Source organism: Bos grunniens, chromosome 12 (genome assembly GCF_055505025.1).
Source record: "Bos grunniens cultivar Pamir isolate PY7600 chromosome 12, Bosgru_T2T1.0, whole genome shotgun sequence".
NCBI classification, from domain to species: domain Eukaryota; kingdom Metazoa; phylum Chordata; class Mammalia; order Artiodactyla; family Bovidae; genus Bos; species Bos grunniens.
The window spans coordinates 24,483,368-24,508,182 of NC_141176.1; the positions used below are offsets into that span (position 1 = coordinate 24,483,368).

Sequence of the window (24,815 nt, forward strand, 5' to 3'; positions counted from 1 at the left end):
TTCAAAGAGCTGACACAGATACACATTTCAAACACCTGAAGTGAAAATGTGACAGAAATCCAAATGTACTAACATCTTGCCTCTAGTGTGTCAACACAGTCTGTTACAACTGCACAGACAGCTTTAGTTCCCTATCTAATCACTCCATCTTTTAAGGCTCTAATTAGAAATGATAAAAAGTCAGTAGCTCTGGTATCTGACTCCAGAGGCACACTTCCAGTTATCTATGCAACCAAAAGCTGACCAAATGGTTTTAAATATATTTTGCACATAATTATTTCAGTTGGGTGGATGACATACATTCAAAATACATAGCTTTCAGTTTAAAAATGATGATGATGATGAAAATTATAGTCATTTTAGCCTGTAACAAATATTTAAATACATGATCATATCATATTTGTTGCATAGAGCTCATGGCTGGCTGACTGAAAAATCCATTTTTAAGTATTCTGAACTAATTTTTTTTGTATTTTCCTTTCTATGTCAGGGTCTTCAAATGCATGAAAAATATTTCAAGTCTTTTTCTTTCAATGTTTTCTTCTAACTGAGAAAGAACCCAACAATGCAATTTAAGATATTATGAATTGTATGAAATTAATCATGTTTATTTGTCTTTGTTGCTACGCAGCCAGTATTTTCAAGAAGTACAAAAGAAGGTAAAGAGCTTTAGTGCTGCAGCTCAAACTTGTAGATTTCTAGGTAGGATTCCTCACACAGAAAGTATATATTTCACTGCAACAAATCAAAGTCACTGGACTTCAGAGTTCATCTGGACATGAGAAGATACTAAATAATTACTATGAATTATTTCCTGTATGTGACTGCCTGAACATATTACCACATCTGATACCTCAGTACCCAACAAAGACCAAAGGGGAAAAAAAAGACAATTTCATTCAGGTTGTTTTTATGTAAGCATCATTTATGTTCCACTTTCTATACTTTCAGCAACTAAAATTATAACCAAAGTTGTGGAACCAAAAATTAAAGTGATTGAAGGCAGTCTTCAGCCTATTATCAAAACAGAAGGTAAAAATCAATGTATACATGGTTCCTTAAAAATCCATGTAATAGACTGATTTCTATGAATGTATCTACATTCTTTTTGAAACTAACATGCTAAATATTTCCATATCGATGGCATGCTTATTTAACAGCAGAATGCGGAATGCAAGTTTACTTAGACGAGTAGCTGTGCATTCCTAATACCTTCAGTACATTTGCTTGTATTTGATTTCATTTGAACTTAATTTGCCATTGCATTAGCACTAGTACCCAGATACTCACTAAACAAACCAATTCTGAGCTTTCTTCCCTGCACCTGGACTCTTTCAGAGAGTGTACTCTTTATACCTGTGTTTCCAGTCTCCCCCATATCAATCTCTTTTATACTGTTACAAGGTGTTCCAAAAAAGTGCACACATTTTTTAATTCAACAAACTCAGAGAGCACAGAAGCTGTATATTGAAGAAAACTTTTAAAATGTACATCCATACATGATATACTTTTTTTTTTCAGTGACTATTTTTATTTATTTATTTTTACTTTTTTTTTAATTTATTTTATTTTTAAACTTCACAATATTGTATTAGTTTTGCTAAATATCGAAATGCATCTGCCATACACACTGAGGAAACCAGAAGGGAAAGAGACACGTGTACCCCAATGTTCATCGCAGCACTGTTTGTAATAGCCAGGACATGGAAGCAACCTAGATGCCATGATATACTTTTTAATTAAACCACTAGGAACAGAGGAAATAAGTAGTTGGTACAATGAATCAAACCTTAGAATCCTTAATTCCAGCCTTGAATATGTGTGTATATTTTACATATTCTTATATATATAGTATTATATATTCTTATATGTATACATATATAATACATTAAATAGGCATATATACTTATTTCCTGATGTTTCATACTAGAATATTAAATCAGGTCACTTTTCTCTCTACCCCTACTGTCTGTGTTAGCCAACTCAAATATTTCCAACGCCCCCTTCATTTCATGTGTTTTAATAACTTCCAAAGGATAAGATCTTAAGAATTTTTATGTCCAAGTCTAGCCATCTTAATGTGGTGACTAGTCACAGAAAAAAGACCAAGTTATCTTTTCATTATCCTGAAAGAAGAATAGAACCAGTCTTCAAAAAAAAAAAACAGATTATGTCATCAGTCAAATATTAAGAAAACTGTTCCTGTAATTATCTTTGATTTGGGAATTTCTTCTCATTTTATAAATTGAGATGGCAACTTCCTGAATACTTTTGACTCCTCTAAAAGTGAGTCATTACTTAAAACTTAGACATTGGAAGTATGTATGTTAAAGTGTATTTCCTAGTAGTTATCTATATATTTATACATTCTTAAAACTTAAAGTTGAGGTATTTGAAATCTGTGCTTTAGAAAAACAAATACCGTGCCTATTGTCATTGGAGCATTTGATGGCTCTTGTATAGTGATGAAGAGAACTTGGGGACTTCCCTGGATGTTCAGTGATTAGGACTCAATGTTTTCATTGTGGTGGCCCAGGCTTCATCCCTGTTTGGAGAATTAAGATCCTGCAAGCCTTGTAGCATGGCCAAAAAAATAAAGTTAAAATAAATAAAATTAGGTTGTTTAAAGAGAGAGAGAATTTGGTGCTTTAAGAAGTTAAATCACAGACATTTTTGTTTAGAAAATGTTTCTTGATCATTTTAATGAAAAAGTAAAATGGTCCTTAATTTTAAAATTCTTGTACTATTTTTAAAAAATTAGATTCCCTAAAATTGCGTATAATCACTTGCACACATCTTCTTCAGTAGAAATCATTCAGACGCACTATTTTTATTTTCCAAGATTTGTCTCTTTTCTTTCAAGCTTCTTCTTTCAACCCATCTACCTTCCCAATCTTTGTGAACAGGATTCTACTGTATTACTGTTTTTTCAATTAGGAAAACAATGGAGCATCAACTCTACTTGGGTTCCTCCTACGAAGGGAACTAAGATGAAAAATGGGATCATGTCACCTGTGCATTAACAACTCTTCAGTTAAAAAATTTGGAAATTTGACTTTGTATAACTTAATGAGGGAGACAAATATTAATACTTGCCTTGGCAGCCATCTATAATTGTGTCATCCTAGGATAGCTATTGGCCTTTCCTTCTCACTGTTTAAACTTTTGCTGATTCATTGGTAACTCTTGAATTCTTATTACATATATTAGACTCCAATTTAGGATGTTTCTTAGAAAAGGTACTTAACCAAATTTTAGAATTAGGAATAAATCAACTGAAATTCAATTCAATAAATACTTATTGTACCCCTCCTGTGCTGGGTATTTTCCTATGTGCCCGCCAGAGTAAATATGAAAAAAAAATTTTTGGTAGTAAATTCCTGCCTTCATAGAACTTTAAGGGTGGAGAATGTTTCTCAAGTGCTAGTTGAGGCTCTTCTAAAGAAATGTCTACTTGGATATTTTATTAACTCACTTCCTGCTCTTAAACTCCTTAGCTGTTCTTTCCCTTTGATGTTTCCACACCTTAAAAACTTGGCCTTATGTTTTGATTCTCAATGTCCCTTGACCCCATAGATCAAATATTATGGTGTGAAATACTTACTGTTTGAACCAGCTGTACTCTTGTTTCATTATTTTAGATCTTCCTAGACTATTTAATTCTGGGTAATGGTGTACATTGACAATTTCTGGACAAACAAATAAACCTTCTCAAAGATAAGGATATATAGTTCCATTCAACTGTTAAAGGGTGTTACTGTATGAGTTAAATGTACTGAACTTCTCATCTAATTACTATGTAGTAATGTAGTAATCAGCTTTCTAACATTCAAAATGATTTTCTCTTGGAGCAAAATCATTTTCTCTTGGAGCAAAATCATTTTGCAAGTCAAATGTAACACAACTTTTGCATTTGAAGGACTGTTTAACTATTAATTAGTAAATATTTGCAGCATTCACATAGAGAAGGTAAGTACTCCCATTTTCCCACAAAACCTGAAAATCATATCTTAAAGGTAGGCATAAAGTTGGGCTTTTTTGATGTTTAGTTATGCCCATTAGATAAAAAATATAATATACAGAGTACTTAAAAATTAAATTTAAAATATAATAAGAAAAGCAAGTAATAGACACCAGTATGGTAAAGTAAGATCTACACTAGCTATCATTAGAGCAACTGAAATTTGTACATACTGTGTGATTCACAAAGTATAGTCATATATAACATTTTGTTATATATGTGTTATATATATATGTGATCAGAATTTATAACTATGAATAAATGGATCAATTAAACATTAGTTTAAGTGCTAAAGCTGATGAAATTCATTTTAGTAGCACCCTAATTGACCCAGGAGTCATTTGTTCTCCTAAATAGTACTCAATCTGAAGACAATGGGAACTGTTTAAAATCGATTTCATAAAACCTGAAAGCACTTTGACATTTGAACAACACCAATGTTGAAATAAGTTTCCTGTTTTGGTAAATTTAAAGGACTGCATTAACATGATAATTTGTCTCCTAAAACAATGCCTCAGGACGCACAATACCAAAGGTCAAAATTGAAGGTGAACCTGAATTCAGACTGATTAAGGAAGGTGAAACGGTAACTGAAGTGATCCATGGAGGTGCGTTCTGTTTCCCTAGCCTACTTAGGATCACTGTGAACATTTTGAAATTGTACTGGTTTAAATATATTGAATACCTGATGTTTTCTCTTGACTTTTATACACATTGGTGGAAAGCTTTTATTAGTTATGGATTCTTATTAGCTATAGTTTACCTTTTAATGGATCTAGTTGGAATCGATTTTACCATTAAATCACCAGGTCCCACAAAACCATCCTTACTCTTCATATGCAAGGATGATTATGAATATAATGAAAACAATCACATCAATACCAGATAACATGTTGGTCTTAGAAGAAAGAATGAAAATTCTATAAGACTAATAAGCCACAGCTAGGACTTATTATGAGGTTCCCATTCTAATGATGTTGTAATTCCTTGGATTCTCCCTAAATGCTCATTGCACAGTCAGGAGACAAGTATGACCTGGAGTGTTAGCTTGACAGTTGGCTCTCTCCTTTACTCAAGATTCAGGACATGACTACTAGCCTTTAGACCTCTATTATCTGAATTTATTTGAGATATGTTCTCCAAATGATTATGATTGATTTCTAAATAGTATTACTGTGAGAAATACATTTAATCAACTGTACATTTAATACATTTAATTAAATGTCTAGCTTATGGCCATTTAGACACCATACTAGGACAAATCAAATGCATTTTTCTTCCCCAATTTAGAGCCAATTATTAAAAAATACACCAAGATCATTGATGGAGTGCCTGTGGAGATAACTGAAAAAGAAACAAGGGAAGAACGAATCATTACAGGTAGTCTTTAATTCAATACTATGGAACACTGTGTGTGTGTGTGTGTGTGTGTGTGTGCATTCAACGCAACTCTATGGACTATATAGCCTGCCAGGTTCCTCTGTCCATGGGATGCTCCAGACATCTATGCCTGGATTACAAAGAGCAAATCACATTTAATCCTAAAATATCTCTGTAAGATTCATTAAAGAGGCTTAAGTCATTTTCATGGTGGTTACTGAAGTTATTCATTTCTTTTTTGGTAGAAATAATACTAACTCTAAATATATAATCTATGTTTTCTCCTGAGTTGGAAATTTGGGAGCAAATTTATAAGCATGTGTTTTTATTATGAATACACATATGTATTATATAATACATTATCTTCACTTTGCTATTTATTACTGAGTTACTAAATCCTAAAAGAAAAACCATTCCCTCCTTTGAATTTTCCATTAATCTTAAGGTCTACACACCAAAATATATGCAAGTTAGTATAAAACAATTTATAAATAATTTCAGTAAACCTCTGTATCAGTCTGCCACCAATGAATTAGCATTAAATTCTGAGTTCAGCTATTTTATAAGTATTTGTCTAAACAAGTAGTCAGCAACTATGGCCCATGCCATCTTTTAATACTTATGTAAATAAAGTTTTATTGGAACATGATGTGACCATTCATTTATACAATGTCTATGGCTATTTTCACACTACTATTTTACTGTGTAGTAGTAGTACTACTACTGTGGCTATTTCACACAACTATTCAACTTTGAATAGTTGCAACACCAACCATATGACCCATAAAGTCTAAATTACTCACTATCTAACCGTCACAGAGGAAGTGTGCCTACCCTTGTTTCAGGTCTTTTTGTAAACTGTCTTTCCTTTAGGTCCTGAAATAAAATACACTAGGATTTCAACTACAGGTGGAGAAACAGAAGAAACTCTGAAGAAATTGTTGCAAGAAGGTCAGTATGTTTACAAAAATAAGAATGTGACTTTCTTAAGCTATCTATTTATATCAAATTCTAAAATAATCTTTGAGAACTTTTACATTTTCTACTCTATCTCACTCCTTTGTTCTAGTTCCATACCAACACAAGAAAAAAATCCAAAGATAGGGAATGAAACTCAGATGATAGTCATTTTGATGGTTTTGTTCTATATTTGTTATATACTGTTCAACAACTTTGTAAGAAAATTGGCTTATCAAAAAACAGCACTAAAAACCAAGAAAGAACCAAGTGTTGGTCTGGAATTTATTGTTTGGCAGATGCCATTATGTATCGCATCAAATCTCCAGCCTTTTTATTACATAAACCAATTTCTGCTATAAACATGTATCCTCTCAGAGGTCACCAAGGTCACCAAATTCATTGAAGGTGGTGATGGTCATTTATTTGAAGATGAAGAAATTAAAAGACTGCTTCAGGGAGGTTAGTAAAAGGGAAACAACTAACCCACTTAACAGGTTCTGATAACTGAGTTCTTCAGCTTTTTAAAGACTGAGCATTCAGGTTTGTTTGTTTCTTAATTAGGTTAAAAACAGCATCATGTCTGTCTTAACAGATTGATTGGGTCAATGGTGGTTAAAGTAAGAGGTATAAAGAAAGAATTACTAGTTTAAACAGTCTTTAAAAAGTTCAGTGGGGAGCAATGAATATTTTTTTGCTCTGATACAGACAACTGTAAGGATATTCTTAGTATGTGAAAGAGGGATGCTTTTTAAATTGGTAATTATTAAAAGAAGCCCAAATTGAAATAATTTTTATATTTTAAAAAATGTATTCACTGCCCCCACAACCATAATAAAAGGCATGTTTATGAATTTTTTTAAGTGCATAGAACTAGCAAAAAAAAAAAAATTGCATTTAGCAACTTTATTTTCCAAAACTACATTCTCAGGAATGAGTTATCTGTTTCTTCTAACAGTTCAAGTGATAATCTATACCTGGAGCTGTAAATTGTTTTGCATATGAAATTAATTTTAATCTTTAAAATATGGAATGTTCTCTGTCTATGGCATTAAAAGGACCTACTTTTAAAAGGAAAGAAGAAAAAGAATTCAAAATCTACACAAACTCTCAATGGTAATTACTCAAAGAAGTTTGACTAAACTAATTTCTAATTCATTTTGTTAACAAAAAAAGTACTTAAGAAATTGTTTTAGATAAACAAGAATTTAAATTATCTAGAAAAATCAAATATGTTCTTTGAAATATACTGTGAATTAAGAAATACAAGTTTAGTGTTTATCCAAAGTATGGTTCTCATTAGCTTTATGCTTAAAATTTTAAAAATTATAGTACTATGTCCAAGAAGTACTTTCTTTTGGGACTGTATATATTTTTAGCAATTACTGTTTTCTTATTCTTTATTTTTACATAGGCAGAATCTCTTACATAATATTGATGCTGTTCAGCAATAGTAAAAATAAATAATTTTTTTGAGCCAGTGACTGAATTTCCCCTCAATAGAAAAATGTGTGTCTGAAAAATACAAGACTTCCTTTTAGACTGCTGGGAGTATATGACACTCCCAAAGCCACAGTAGAACCAGTTTCCTATAAGCTATAATATAAAATTTACTCATCTACATCTAAATGCTTACACTCTACTAGAAAAAAGGTGGGGATTTGAGTGAAGAAATGCAGACATTGTGAAAATTAAGTTGAATTCTTTTTTTTTCAGTCCTTGCCATAGTAAGCAGCTTTGTAGAATGGCAGTGCTTTTTAGAGAATGAACCAATTAGTAGCCGCACTTGTATATATTGCTTTAATTTATTTAGACTTAAACTTCAGGTAAGTATGTTTTCCTCCCCTTCAATACGCCCCTGTTATCAAGTCCATTATAAACAATGAACTGAGTTTTGAAGAATAACTTCGGCCAAAAGAAGATAATACCGGTTACAAGAATAAGATAATCTACTTTTAATCAATAGAAATATAATCCTTCTTTAATTCTGGTTCCTGTTCATCCCAGAGGTTGATTCCTTTATCTTCCAGTGTTTGGTTTCTCTACATACTTATAAAGCATTCATTTCGTCAATGTCACAACATAAATTTAATAGTTTTTTAAAAAGATGTTATGTTTTATATTGGAGCATAGCCAGTTAACAAAGTTGTGATAGTTACAGATGCATACACAGCAGAGCTGTGCCATACATATAGATGATTGAGCCATACATATACATGTATCTATTCTCCCCCAAACTCCCCTCCCATCCAGGCTGCCACATAACATTGAACAGAGTTCCATGTGCTATACACTAGGTCCTTGCCACAGCATAAATTTTTATCAAAACACTTCCAAGGATTCTTTTCTCGTAAGGAAGACAATATAAGTGGTATAGTTACTAATACCTGGACATTAACTGGACATTCTAGTTTTCTTTTTTCCAGCCCTGTAAAACCACTGGATCAACACTGAGTAACAAGTGTCCTCTTGTCTAGATCCCAAGAAACACCAATGAAGCTGGTGTGAATAAAGATTATGTCATGCAAGATAGGCTTTTTTTTTCTTTCAGAATATTGATAATTGATCTATAGCTAAACTATGGTCTTCATCTCAAAGCTTGTAGTTTTCTATCTGAACTGCTCATTTTGCAGTACATACAGTACACTTTGGTGAATTGAATGTATTCCTCAATCATTTAGGTCATGTTTATAAACTTGGCTAAATGGTCAATTGGTACTAATATTATGATTTGTTATTGAAACACTTCAGACCCCTTCACTAAAAATTCTTCTCAAAAATGTGTACAGTTGTTCACTCTTATCTTAAATAGAACTACATTTACTGAAACTACTGAAGTCATTAAGGGAAAATCACAGAAAAGTAGGCTATGGAGAAAGGAACAACAGCAAAAAGCTGTTTGAGAAGGTTTTGATAAATCTGCCAGTATAACATTTGAAGATTCATGGCCTCTGTACAGAACAGAGGATCAGGTCCTAAGTCTGGCTTCCAGTCTGGGTTCCCACTTGAACTTAAGTAAACTGATGTTTTCTTAATCTGGGAAGTGGGGATGGTAATGTTACCTACATAAAAATGAGCCAATATATGAACAGCACTTGGAATAATGTTCACTGAAGAATAATAATGTTCTCAGTGATGTTAGCTACTATCAGGATTATGGTCAATTCACACTAACATGGTCAACAAAGGAATATTTTATGCTCTACTTTAAATTTACAAAGTCATAGCTATGTAAAAATACAACAATCTTGCAGATAATTGGGTCAAAACACTTTGTGTGTTTAAGGAAACATGGTGGGGAGGGGCATTTTCGTGGGATCATTCCAATGACTGGTTTACCTTAACACTTGTTTCTCTAAACACAACATACAAGTGTCATTCAGTTTGAAATGGTAGAGAGCCACTGAGAGAAAATCTGATTATCTACATTTTAATTAAGCTTTTCTTCAAGAGATATTTGTTTGCCACAGTGAATATTTCTTATTTTGATTTTGTCATAGCCAAATAGTAATAAATTAACAAGTTAGTTAATTAGATATGCATTAATCAGATGCTGCCAAATCTATAAAAGAAAATTGAGTGTAAGTGCTTGTTTTCAAAAGTAGTGTTGAAATCTTGTTTTAAGTTGCATGATAAGTGCTCTTTGGAATTAGTAAGTCCATTTTATACAATGATTTCCATCTTTTCTTGACAATATGTTATAAGCCATTTTTTGTGACCAAATAAACCTGAAGTTAAGAGAAATATATCAGTTGGAGCATACTCATAATTCAGACTTTTCTATCTCACCTAAACTCTCCCCCACTATCCAATCTGAGGAGGTTTTCCATAGTTCTGCATTTTACTATAGTATTAATGCATATGGTTATGTAACTTATATCCAGGCAGAGTAAAAAGACATGCTGGAAATGTGCTATGTAGACAGAAACAGAATTCTTCAAAAAATGCTTAATATTTCTTTTTTTTTTTAATTCTTGACATTATATAGCCAAAAATACTGTTGGTGATAGTTTCATGTCTTACTTTTATGAGATTTCAGAGAATTGAAAAAAAAATGCATTTGTATATCATAGAAAAATTTTGACTTCATTGTTGAGTACAGATAATATATAAAAATCAAGAAGTCAAACTTCGGAGAAAAAATAAAGAAGGTAAGCAGAGAAGTGAAGTCACTATAGGGACCATATTTATGCTTTGATTTCAAATGTCCAACAACAGAATGAAAATGTGAATTTCAGTTGAACAAGTAGTCTTGTCAATAAGTTAAAAGAAAAAATGAAGACCTGGGAAATATTTTGCAAAATATTACATTGTATGAACATTGCATTGTTATGAACACTTGAAATTCTAAAATATGAACTCTTATTATTTTTAACTATTTGATTTTTAAATGGTCTTGTCGGATTAGAATTCGATTCAGGAATTGAATTGGTACAAACTTCTTGAACTGTTTATTGGCATAAAGTTAATCAAAATTAAGTTACAATGAGAATTTTACAGAGGCAGAAGTCTGATATATCACAAATAGGAATTACTAGGAAAAAAATGAGTGCATAACTCTGGGAATATACTTCTGCTAAACTTCATAGGATGTTAGACATCCTTTCATCATAAAGTGATGCCTTTTATAAAAAGGATGAAAAGCAAATCATGTAAGTCACTTACTCCATGAAAAAATGGAACACCATCTGGGGCTCCACATACCATAATAAAACAATACGTTTTGCAAAAATAGTAAACATTCATTATGATATAAGGAAAACAAATGTCTGTTGCCAATGCCAAAGTCTCACTACTCCAGGAGAGAATCTACATGTTTAAATGATGTTTATTTAAAACTTTACACTTTTCTGCTAAGCTGTTTTCCTGTCTCATGTTAGCCATAATTTCAAAGTATTTTTAACTACAACTGTTTAATTTCAGACACACCTGTGAGAAAGATACAAGCCAACAAAAGAGTTCAAGGTAAATATATTGATTATGGTAATTTGCATAAGTGGCACACCTGTTAATTAAGACAAAACAAAGGAGAGTCTTTTAATATGCTTTATTTTAAGCAAAGTATTTTGATGATATGAATCAGAAAATAAATCTTTCATATCACTCACTATTAATAAAATGTAAGAAAAGCAAACATTAAGGAAAGAAAATTATACTCATGTAAACAGTTAAATATATTGAATCACTGGGGTAGACTAAAGTAGAGTTAATCTGAAAGGAAATCTTTGAATACCAAAGTTCAGTAAAAATAAGTTGCAGGTACACCTGAACTCTGTGAAACTATTATTTAAGATGAGGCTGCAGTTTGAGACAAAAATAAATTCAAAGCTATATATACTGTACACTTATAGGAAATGATTAATATATCTATGTACAAAATGTTGATATAGTGTGTAGGTTATATACATGTATATATCACCTATGCATTATAGCTTTCTTTATAGCTTCATTTATGTGCATTTTCTCATCCTTCACTTAGGATACCTTATATTCTGGTACAATCAAATATCAAAGATTTCCTTTGTGGAACTTAGAATTACATACTAATAGTCAAAAGAAATTGCAAGGCTTATAAATGCATTTATAGGCATATCTGATTTTAATCTAGTCCAATATAGACATTTGAAACTAAAGACTCAATTGTACAAATAATTTTTAAGTGAAAATTTTATAATGGATTTCTTTTAAACATGCAAAATCATCCAAATTTTCCAAGGAAATAAAGCATAACTTTATTATGTTCATATACCTTTGATCAAAAGATGACTTGGTTTCATCATAAGCAGAATATTATTAAGAAAACATAATTTAACATTTATTATAATAAGAAATAATAGTCTTTTATAGATATAATTATGCATAAAATGGGGCTTTGCTGATGGCTCAGTGATAAAGAGTCTGCCTGCAACAGAGGAGACGCAGGTTCGATCCTTGGGGCAGGAAGATCCCTGGAGGAGGGCATGGCAACCCACTCCAGTGTTCGTCTGGAGAATCCCATGGACAGAGGAGCCTGGCGGGCTACAGTCCATGGGGTTGCAAAGAGGTGGACATGACTGAAGCCACTGAGCATGCACCCATACACATGAGTAAATATCATATTGTTAAACACTATAATTTCATCCTATTTACAATCTATGTTCTCTGCCTTCTTCCTAATCAGCATCTAGAAGACGATCCAGGGAAGATCGTCCTCAGTGAAAATCCAGACACCAGACCGCAAAGTTTATACAACCCTAAACCAACAACCTGGTCTTACAGGAAAAATATGAAAGCCACTTTGATGTGAAGAATGAGCCAAGACAAAAGAGCAATTGTTGAACAATTCTGAACGCAGTCATTTTTTTTTTTTTTTTTTTTCTGAATGAGAAACATGAGGGAGATTGTGGGTTTAGCCTCCTGTGGGATAGAATCTGAGGGAAACATAACACCTTACAGACTTTTACATCTTGACATGAAGAGTCCTAGCCGGCTTTGGAATCCACGAGAGAAAATCCTTGTCACTGGATTCATTATAATTCAAATCTCTGAGTTGTGACCTGTTATCCCATTGAGAAGATTGAACCTTGAATTTACATATGGAGAGATAAAATGCATGCAAGGAGTTACCTCTCCATGGGAAATGGGTAAATAAAAATGGGTGCTCAGTATTAAAAAATGACAAAACCAAAACTTTTACATCAAAAAGCTTTGCACATTTCTAATAAAATGTGGGTTTACTGGCAAATTATGTTATTTCTACAACTAATTTTGTACTCTTGAAATGTTTGTCTTATGTTTCTTACAATACATAGTTTTTTATCTCAAACATTTCAATAAATCCATTTTTCAGGTATAAAGACAATTATTTCAAATGAGTAATTAAAAAAAAAACTCAAGGTTTAAGTTAATTAGAGGTTTGGGCTTGGGAACAGGACTTTATACCTCTGTTTTTATATATAACAAATACTCATTAAAGGAGATTAAATGAATTTAGTGTTTTTTGAATTTTTAAAGCTATTATGATACATAAATAATTATTACACAATGAAGCAATAATTAAACATCAACTGAGTATATAATATAACCCCTGAACTGTGCTAAGCTGTGAGGATTTAAAAGAGGAATGAGACAACTACTATTTTCAAAGGGCAAAAAGACAAACCAGTAGCCCACAATGTACCATGGACTGTTAGAGAAGAATAAACGGCACTACAGGAGCACCAACACTTCAGTTAATTATTCCTAGGCTTAGGCTAATTTAGAAAGAGCCAAAGACATGCTTTTAATGAAGACTTGAAGTAACGTAAGTGTCCATTTCACGACAAAAGAGAAGAAAACTATTTGTTTGCTGAGAATGATAAAGAGATTTGTTTGATCTACTCAGATCTCAACAAATGTCATCCTTATCTTGGACCAGAGATAAGAGCAGATAGGGATCAGAATCCATACTGCTGAGAAACCAACTTGTCATAGCTTGATAAATTATACCATGTGTTGAATTTAGCCATCAAAAGACTGTAAAACTGAGGAAAACCAAAACAAAGATATCTCTTGGGTCAGAGGCTCAGTACTAGAGTACTACTAAAGGAACCTGGAGAGAGCTGAGGTAGCTGAAAAGCTTTAGTTCTTTGAGTAGCAATTGCGGTAAGGAAGTGAGGTGTTAAGTTCCAACAGGGCCACTGACTGAGGAATTGCTGGATAGCATGGGTTTTCCAGAATGCTTTCTAGTTTACATAGTGGTGAGATTTATGCCCAGCACTTAAGAGCCCTTGCCAAGAAATAAAATGGCCTACCAACTCAGTACTCAGATAGATATCTTTGGACTTTGATTTCAGCTGGACAGACCATTGCCATGACTTAACCAAAATGATTCAAAGGAGGTGGTTATGTAAAGTGGCGCTGGTGGAATATACTAAACTAATATCAAGATAAATGGCTGTTCTAACCAGACAGCATATTGTTACTAACCTTCTGGAAGATCAAAGGTTGATTGCATAGAACAGAGAGTACATGGATTCATTCACTTCACTCCCTTCAGGCTTTGCTTTTGATAATGAGCTGAGTATTGCAGAGTTTGACCTTGAACATGGTCATCATAGACAGTAGAGATGAACTTGAGGTATTTTTAAAAACTGTCACCTTTAAGTTTTAAGGCCCTGCTTTTTAAATTTTTTTTGTACCATAGAAGAAAAAAAAATAGTATTTGCTAAACATACATACAAAAATCTTGCATATCTCTGGTAAAGGATAGCCAACTGACACATGTAAATATATTTAAAGATAAAATTTAAAGATAAATTACTGATAAAATAGAAATAACAACACAAGTAAAATGATATAAGGTTAAACTGTATGAAAATAAATCATCTAAAACCACAAAATAGGAATTTAAAATAGATAAATAATAAATAAATATCGTACCAGGGAACTTTCTACAAGTGGAGGCTGCAGCATAGTATATGCTTTTATACACAACATTTATTCCTTTAAAAATTCTGAAGAGTTTTATTACCTCCAGTTTTATATGAAAAACATGAGGCTCAAAGAATTTATATCACTTTTCTTATTTCTTTTTTTAATATAAATGTATTTATTTTAATTGGAGGTTAATTACTTTACAATATTGTATTGGTTTTGCAATACATCAACATGAATCCTCCACGGGTGTACACGTGTTCCCCATCCTGAACCCCCCTCCCTCCTCCCTCCCTGTACCATCCCTCTGGGTCGTCCCAGTGCACCAGCCCCGAGCATCCAGTATCATGCATCGAACCTGGACTGGCGATTCGTTTCATATATGATATTATACATGTTTCAATGCCATTCTCCCAAATCATCCCACCTTCTCCCTCTCCCACAGAGTCCAAAAGACTGTTCTATACATCTGTGTCTCTTTTGCTGTCTCTCATACAGGGTTATCATTACCATCTGGCCATCACTCAGCTTACCACATGTTCATTACCCAACAAGCACAACTTGAATAAAACAAACACACTTGTGTTTTGAAATTGTGCTTACTCTGCACTGCTTGATTTCAGCTCTTTTTCTAACCATCCTCTGCATAAGTAGCATTGAATTTAAGGTTGAATTTTGAAATAACCCTTTCTAGTTAAGTCTGGTGTACAAGGTTTTCCACACTAACTTTGAGAAATAAAGCTCTATAGAGATTTCTGTTGAGATCACAGTATCCAAGCAGCCACTGATCTACTATCACTACAGATAACAGCATTTTCTAGACCTCTATATAAACTGAATCATGTAGTATGCATGGCTTCTTTTTCTGGCTTTCCTTTCTCTTACATTAATATGTAGGAGCGAAATGGTAGGATCATAGGAAAGGTATATGGTTAAAGTTTTAGGAAACTGGCAAATCATACTCCAAAGGGAATGTTGTTTTACATTCCCACCAGAAATATCTGAGAGTTTCTATTTCTCTAGCCAACACCTGCCATGGTCCGTCTTTTTAATTGTCTCTATGCTAAGAGATCCAACCAATCCATTCTGAAGGAGATCAGCCCTGGGTGTTCTTTGGAAGGAATGATGCTAAAGCTGAAAATACAGTACTTTGGCCACCTCATGCGAAGAGTTGACTCATTGGAAAAGACTGATGTTGGGAGGGATTGGGGGCGGGAGGGATTGGGGGCAGGAGGAGAAGGGGACGACAGAGGATGAGATGGTTGGATGGCATCACTGACTCGAGTGACGTGAGTCTGAGTGAACTCCGGGAGTTGGTGATGGACAAGGAGGCCTGGCGTGCTGCGATTCATGGGGTCGCAAAAGAGTCGGACACGACTGAGCGACTGAACTGAACTGAACTGATGCTAAGACTGGTATAGTGATCTCATTGTGGTTCTAGTGTCCATTTCCCTAATGTATGTTTTTCATCTGCTTATTTAACATTTATATATCTTCTTCGATGAACTATCTGTTCAAATTTTTTGCCAGTTTTATATTTTCTTTTTAAAAATTTATTTATTTATAGCCGTCCTGGGTCTTGATTGCTGAGCAGGCTTTTCTCTAGTTGTGCCAAGCGGGGATTACTCTCCAGTTGTGTTTCGCAGGCTTCTCATTGTGGGGAGCTTCTCTTACTGCAGAGCATGGGCTCTAAAGTGTGCTGGCTTCAGAAGCTGTGGCACAGAACTCAGTAGGTGCGGTTTCCGGGCTCTAGAGCACTGGTTCAGTAGTCATGGCGCACAGGCTAAATTGCTCTGCAGCATGTGAAATCTTCCTGGATCAGAGATCAAACCCTTGTCTCCTGCATTGGCAGGCAGATTCTTTACCACTGAACCACCAGGGAAGCTCGCCAATTTTAATTGGTTTGCTTTATTTACAAAAATAAAAAAAATTACTCTTGAGTTTTGAGAGTTTCTATCACAGATACAAGTCCTTTATCAGCTATATAAGATGTAAATATTTTCTCCCCATATGGGACTTGTCTTTTCACTCTCTTAGCATTGTTTCTGAAGATACCAACACCTACTTTGTCTTTTATCTCTTTTTTTTTTTGCTTTCACAGATTCTACCTAATATCTTTCACGGTGTTGTATCTAAGAAATCTCTTACTAACCAAAGGTCATAAAAATTTTCTGGTATGTTTTCTTTCAGAAGTTTTATTAGATTAAGCTTTTACATTGAGATGTGTTATCCATTTTGAATTACTTTTTGCTTGTGGTACAAGGTTTGAATCAGGTTCTTTTTTCCTATAAAAAGCCAATTATTCCAGCACCATTTTCTGAAAAAAACTATCCTTTGTCTACTGATCAGCTTTTATGCCTTTGTCAAAAATCCATATATTTGTGGATATATTTCTGTTTATTTTCTCTATTCTTTTTATTCTGTTCCATTAATCTTTGTCTATCTTAATTGAAATGTCACACTGACTGTATTAAAATAGGTTTAAAATACTACTTCCTATGTTTGTCTGTATTGTGTTTTTTTTTTCTATTTCACTATTTTCCACTCTTATCTTTATTGTTGTCTTTCTTCCGCTTTATCTGATTTTACTTTGATCTTGATTTTCTAGTTTTCTAAGGTAGAAGCTGAAGTCATTGACATAAAAACTTTCATTTTTCTAATACCGTAGCTGAGTGGTATAAATTCCCCCACTAAGTATTGCTTAGTGATATCTCACAAAATTTCACTTTTTAATTTTTATTCTACTTAAAGTACTTTCTAATTTTCTTTCTAAGTATGTATTTAAAGGTCAAGTGTTTTTTTTTTTTTTAAGAAATTGAAGTAATAAGAAAAATATTTATTTTCAAGTGTAGTGATGATTTCTTATGTTCTTTTTTCCTTTGTGTAGATCCATATTTCCATCTGGTATCATTTTCCCCTTGGTAACATTTCTTTTAGTGCAGATCTACTGGTGATAAATTGAATTTTTCTGTCAAAAAAAAAATCACTATTTTGTCTCTGTTTTTGAAAACTATTTTTGCTACATATGCAATTTGAGATTGACTGTGTTTTATTTATAATGCTTTCAGTTCAGTCGCTCAGTTGTGTCTGACTTAAAGACGCTATTTCACTGTCTCCTTGCTTGTCTTCTTTTTATCTGCTCTGTATGTAACATGCCCTTTTAACCCTCTTTGCCAGTGTTTCTGAAAATTTTGATTATGATGTGGATTGGGGTGGTTTTTTCTTGTTTTTGTTCCTAGGATGTATTGAGTTTCTTAGATACATGATTTTAGAATTTTTATCAAACCTGATTTTTTTTACCCAGTATCAATGTTTTTATTCTGTCCCCTCCTTTCTGGCATTCTAATTACGTATATCAGACTACTTTTAAGTTGTTGTACAGCTCACTGTTCCTCATTATTTAAGTAATTTTTTCCTTGTGTGCTTTTATTTTGGAGAGTTTCTACTTTCATACCTTCATGTTGATTAACCCTTTCTTCCACAATGTGCAATTTGACCCTAAATCTATCCCCTGAATTTTTCATTTCAGAAACTATAGTTTTCACCTCTAGAAGTTCAACTTGGCCTATTTTTTTAATATCTCACATGTCTCTCCATAACTTTTTGAACATATGGAATATAATTATAGTAACTGTTTCAAAGTCCTCTGCTACTGGATTCAATGGGTTGAATTTTGTCCTCAGTATTTTCCATATACACCTGCTTTGTTGCATGCCTAGTAAACTTTGATTGTTTCTCAGACACTGTACTATTTTCTTGTTGGGTGCTAGATATTTTGCATTCCTACAAATATTCTTGAATATTGTTCTAGGATATAGTTATGTCTTGGAAACAGTTTAATCTATTTGGGTCTTGCTCCTAAGATTTTCTAGGCAGTGCCCTATCTGGGTCAGTTCAGTTCAGTTCAGTTGCTCAGTCGTGTCTGACTCTTTGCGACCCCATGAATCGCAGCACACCAGGCCTCCTTGTCCATCACCAACTCCCAGAGTTCACTGAGACTCATGTCCATCGAGTCAGTGATGCCATCCAGCCATCTCATCCTCTGTCGTCCCCTTCTCCTCCTGCCCCCAATCCCTCCCAGCATCAGAGTCTTTTCCAATGAGTCAGCTCTTCTCATGAGGTGGCCAAAGTACTAGAGTTTCAGCTTTAGCATCATTCCTTCCAAAGAACACCCAGGGCTGATCTCCTTCAGAATGGACTGGTTGGATCTCCTTGCAGTCCAAGGGACTCTCAAGAGTCTTCTCCAACACCACAGTTCAAAAGCATCAATTCTTCGGCGCTCAGCCTTCTTCACAGTCCAGCTCTCATAGACTGAGGCTAATTATTCGCTGCCATGTAGCCACAGTCCTGTTGAGTACTGTCTCGGTGTTCAGTGAATTCTGAGGTTTTTCAATCTGACTGGTGGGAACGGATGTTTTTCTAGGCTCTTGTGAATGTGAGATACTGTTTCTGCTAATCTTTTCAAATGTTTATCCCCCCTCTGGTCTCTATTAGTTTTCTAATATAGCATGATTAATAATTATTATTTAAAATTAATAATTAATTATTTCAAAATTTTTCTAATATTTCTAACCACATGCTGATGATTACTCTGTTGAATACTCGTGGAAGCCCTCTGCATTTCTCTCAAATTCTCTCTCTGTGCAGCTGTGTCCTCTGTCCCGTGAACTCTAGCCTTCTTAGTCTCCCTGCACAGTCAGCTCCCTCTCATCACTTCCATGACTCAGCCAGTCTCCCCTGTGGGCTCTCCCTTCCTGCACTGCAACCTGCAGAACAGAACTCTGCAATAAATACAGAGCTCACCTTGCCTGTTTCCTGACTCTGAGGCATCACTGACATTTGTTGCCTGATGCCCAGGCCCCATTCCTGAATACCATTCTTTGGAAATTTTCCTCTGTTTTTTTTTTTTTTTTCAAATTATTTTAGTCAAGAGAGTAAATCTTATCCCTACTATCCAATTTTTTCCCCTACAAGTATAAGATCTACTTTAATTTTTATATTAATTCTATTTCATAATCATAAACTATAACTTTAAATAGGAGCAGCCAACTGGAAGATGCTAATCATAAGAAGAGCCAGATGGAAATGTGTTGATAGGATGCACACAGACCTATCCTGAGTAATAGGAAAAGAATTCGAGATGAAATCTCATATAGCTACTATCATTGCTATGCACATGCATTCATATATCAGACACTGATAAGGAACTGTCTATGGAGAAGGAAATGGCAACCCACTCCAGTATTCTTGCCTGGAGAATCTCATGCACAGAAGAGCCTGGTGGGCTACAGTCCATGGGGTCATAAAGAGTCGGATATGACTTCATGACTAGAACACACACACACACACACACACACACACACACACAGAACTAAGAGAAAATGGTAGCTGAATTTTATTTATTGAGATTTCTTTTTTATGTTCATCTTAACACATATTTATTTTCATTCATCACTGACTCAATGCACATGAGTTTGAGCAAACTGAGGGAGATGGTGAAGGACAGGGAAGCCTGGTGTGCTGCAGTTCATGGGGTCACAAAGAGTCAGACATGACTTAGCGACTGAACAACAACAAACACTGAGAACAGTATTTCTTAAAGTTTTAAGCACTTTTTAGGTTAATTGAAAATAGCCTCATTGTCTTCACTTCTGAGAGTCTCCAAAAGGTCTTACAAAACATCTGTTAAATATTCATTGATGAGACTTCTACGCAATATGATGAGAAAAGACTAGTAATTTTCTAGTCAACCTAGGTTCCAAAAACAACACTTGAAAAACTTAGACCATATGTGAATAAGGCTGTTAGATGACTTCCATTTACAGCGATAAAGTCATTAACTAATGGATTTCTTAAACTTAAATGAGGTCTCAGAAAAAGTTTTGGAAACACAGAAAAAAATCTGAAACATACAAGATAATTCTGGAACTTCAGGAAAGATAGATCAAAAATTTCCATAATAACAACAATCTTCAAGGGGTTGGTAAGAATAATAAGCTTGAAAATATAAGATATATTCCATACGAATTTAAAGACCGGACAGAAACAAGGTCAATAAACAACGTGTAAATTAAGGATCCAGCTTAGTTGAAGGAATTTTAATAAGTCCTTCCTCAATTAACTATTCCTGAAAATTAGTCCCAACATAATTCAGTTAAACTTTAGAAACTGTTTATTAGGTTAAGTCTCTATTATAAAATCAATTTGGATTTTTTTTCTATTTAATATGGCAGAAAAATACACCGTTTGGTTTTAAAAAACTGAAATCATGATTTATCCTGTTCTAGGAGAGTTCAATTAAATTTTTTCTTCAGTCCATTATGTATCACCAACATCTGAGTTTCAAATATTTGTGCCACGGTTTCTGTTTGCTTATCTTTTACTATAATATAATGATCGTCTCTCACACCCTTAGATTGCTGGAGTCCAAGTACACATCCATCAAAGTCAGCAGAGAACCTGCTGCAACCAAAAATAACTACTACATTGTTATCTCTGCAGACCCATAGCTGCCTCTGGTATTCATCATCTTCTCAGCCACCGTGTAAGTACATCTTCAGGAAAATGAGCATAAAAAGCAAATAAAATCCCTGGGTCTTGTTTCTCTATGACAGTTGTGTCTAAGCAGTTTTATTGCCAAACATAAGAACTGTATTGGAAAAATTAATACAAGGGGTAGGAAAAGAACAGCACTTAACATCTCTTTTACCCTATGCATTTTTTTTCTCCCATAGCATTTATCAGACTCAAACATACTACAGAATTTATTGATAATATTTAATGTTTATTATGTATTCCCCTTCCCTCACTAGAATATAAACTCCGTGAGGGTAGGGATCTTATCTGTTTTGTCCACAGTTAGGTCCCTAATGTCTGCTGCTGCTGCTGCTGCTAAGTCACTTCAGTCGTGTCCGACTCTGTGTGACCCCATGGACGGCAGCCTACCAGGGTCCCCCGTACCTGGGATTCTCCAGGCAAGAACACTGGAGTGGGTTGCCATTTCCTTCTCCAAAGCATGAAAGTGAAAAGTGAAAGTGAAGTCGCTCAGTCATGTCTGACTCTCAGCAACCCCATGGACTGCCACCTACCAGGCTCCTCCATCCATGGGATTTTCCAGGCAAGAGTACTGGAGTGGGGTGCCATTGCCTTCTCCGCCCTAATGTCTACACCCGGGCTTTTCTCATTATAAGCTTTCAATAGTGAATTTGTGAATAAATCTACTTACAATAAGTGCAAAAATTTTTAGAACAGATTACTCAAAAGATCAACAAAAGTAGTTTTACAGGTATTTTATAAACCCTTCATCATTTTCTACACTGTATAAACTTTCTAACATTGATTTCTATAATCAGAAAATGTTTTTTAAATTGATATGTGTGTACATTATTGAAAAGACATTGCTAATGGAATTTGTATGTAAATGAAGGAACATGTAAATCCTTATACATAATACACAACACATACTATACATAATAAACACACATCACATCCTTACACATGCCAGAGAGTCAATTTTTTTTCAGACTTCTATGGACCTCCTCACTGCCTCATTTATTTATCACTGATTACAGTCCATGATGATTTTAGTTATTCTTGCCTTTCCTCTCATTTTTTCCCCTCATGTTAGACCTGAAATGTCTTCTCTTCACATATCCCTCTAATAATTTCTTCCTTTGAACACACTCTTGTTTTTGCTTCACTCAACCTCCTCTGCCTACGCTACACATACCATACAACACATTTTCATGCTGTTATTTCTCATCCCAGAGTCTGTATGACCTACACCATTCACACTTCCTGATCAAGAAAGAGATCTATGTTTTCGTCACGTGTGTACGATCGTTGCCTTACATAAGGGCTGGTATAGACAATATAATTACCAAAAAAAAGCAAAAATTAGGGGTCATGATGAAGTGTACTCTCCTTAATTACCTGTATTTTCACCTAGGAGCCTGTGCAGACCTTAAAGAAGATAGACATGCCCTTGCACAAGAGACGAACGTCAAGGGGGAATAGTCAATAGCTATCTCTAATTCCTGGACTTAGTTTCCCAGAATGCCTGACCTCATCTGCTCTGAATGAATCCTTTGTTCCATTCTTCTGGCCTCTCTGGTCATATACTCACTGCCTCTTTCACTGTTGTGTCATCATCTCATGCCTTTCTTCTAATGTTTCCACTTTTCTCGCTCATCAATTGGTTATATTTAATATATATTTTTTCTTGGTGAACTCACAATGGCTCTCTTATGACTTTCTATTTCATACTTATACGCAACCACCTCCCAGACAATCTGACATTTCTAGTGGAACCCAGAAGTTATACAATAATAAGAATGATTTTTTAAATAAATAACACCTATTTGGCATCACTGTATAACAGAATCTGTTCAGCATTTTGTACAAATACTCCTGACAATTCTAGGAGGGAGATATAATTGTTTTCTCTATTTTAGAGAAGAGGACATTGGATCACAGAGAGTTTAAATAATTTGCTAAGATTAGCAACAAGCAGAAATAGAATTTGAGTCCACATAGTACCCCACTCCAGGACTCTTGCCTGGAAAATCCCATGGACGGAGGAGCCTGGTGGGCTGCAGTCCATGGGGTCGCTAAGAGTCAAACACGACTGAGCGATTTCCCTTTCATTTTTCACTTTCATGCATTGGAGAAGGAAATGACAACCCACTCCAGTGTTCTTGCCTGGAGAATCCCAGGGACGGTGGAGCCTGGTGGGCTGCCATCTCTGGGGTTGCACAGAGTCAGACATGACTGAAGCGACTTAGCAGCAGTATGGCTTATAGTCTGAGCTCTAAATGATTTGATAGACTGAATCTCTTTTCTTAGTTTTCCCTGAATCTGGTCTTGAACACCATTACTATCCTTTGAATCTTTATGATTTATTTTCTGGACTATAGCAATAGTTTTTCAACTGGGCATCCTGCTGCTAGCATTTTTTGTCTTATTTCATATTTAAAATTTTTAAATGTTTTTTATCCCCAAAACTCAACTCTGACAGCATCACTCCATTGCTTAGCAACTTTGAGCACTTTCATTAACTATGGAAGTCTAGACTTTTATGCAGGCATATACAATGCCCTTCAAATTAATCTAACCTCACACTAACCTTGACAAACACTAGATATACCAACTTGAGTGTACTACTAAATATTTACCATGTTTCTTTCCTCCTCATGTTGAAGGCTTAGCTTGAGTCCTATATTATCCATGGCACCCTTCTTGATTTGCCCAGCAAACCTTCTCTTCCTGTTCTGATTTCCTATATGACTTTGATGGAATCTCTCTTTTGTCACATGTTATAGCCAACCTTGTATCTCTCCTGCATTCATTCATTCAGCAAACATAAAGCTATATATTTTTGCCAACTTTCCTACAAAACTTCAGATTTTAGAGAAAGTGCTACTTTTTTTCCGTAAGTGTGTTTCTCATAGGTTATATTTAATGAAAGATGATTGAAATAAATATATTTATTTGCTCAAAATTTTACTGAATACTTGTCAACAATTTCTACTAAATCAAAGTTATAGTGCTTCCAGTTGTGAATTAGTCCAATCTCTCTCCATCTTTAATAGCCATTTTTAGACAATTAAGGCTGTAAACAAGACATCTGGAGGGAAGAAGTGGTCTCAGAATCTTCCCAAGCTGCTGTTCATCTGCACACATCTGTTGGTCATTATTAGTCATAGGAAAACGTCTGAGTTTACACGTTTTATTTAGGTTCTCCTTCATAGTCTCTCTATATTAGTCAAACCATCATGGGATCCTGTGTATACTAGTTCTTCCTTGTACAAGACCTTGGCTTCCTGCTGAATCTTCTTCCTCATTTTTCTGCTGATAAAGTGAAAAGTTCATGATCAATGTCAGATTGAACCAGTTTTGGGAACTCCAGATGGCTTATTTTTTTTTCCTTCAGGAAAAAAAACAGTTAACACAGAAATATTACTTTGAAATTACCATTTGAGGGTTTTGAAATATTATTTGATTTTTAATAGTGTATTGTTAGTGAACAATTACATTTGGCAAAAATGATGGCCCTGTTATGAAA

The 24,815-nt window shown here is 34.3% G+C and overlaps 1 protein-coding gene across 8 annotated transcripts in view; it reads left to right on the top strand.

The window, feature by feature from the left end:
* POSTN (periostin) overlaps positions 1 to 13,326 on the top strand; it is a 35,010-nt gene extending 21,684 nt beyond the window's left edge. Inside the window, exons 17-23 of one of the 8 annotated variants that reach the window (XM_086329280.1) lie at positions 952 to 1,032; positions 4,540 to 4,629; positions 5,312 to 5,401; positions 6,275 to 6,352; positions 6,737 to 6,820; positions 11,282 to 11,323; positions 12,519 to 13,326. In XM_086329280.1, coding sequence (XP_086185406.1) covers positions 952 to 1,032; positions 4,540 to 4,629; positions 5,312 to 5,401; positions 6,275 to 6,352; positions 6,737 to 6,820; positions 11,282 to 11,323; positions 12,519 to 12,556 — 503 coding nt within the window. In that variant the 3' untranslated portion in view covers positions 12,557 to 13,326. The remainder of the gene's footprint in view (positions 1 to 951; positions 1,033 to 4,539; positions 4,630 to 5,311; positions 5,402 to 6,274; positions 6,353 to 6,736; positions 6,821 to 11,281; positions 11,324 to 12,518) is intronic. The other 7 variants (XM_086329282.1, XM_086329283.1, XM_086329281.1 and 4 more) reach the window with 7 other exon arrangements.
* The last annotated feature ends 11,489 nt before the right edge of the window (positions 13,327 to 24,815 follow it).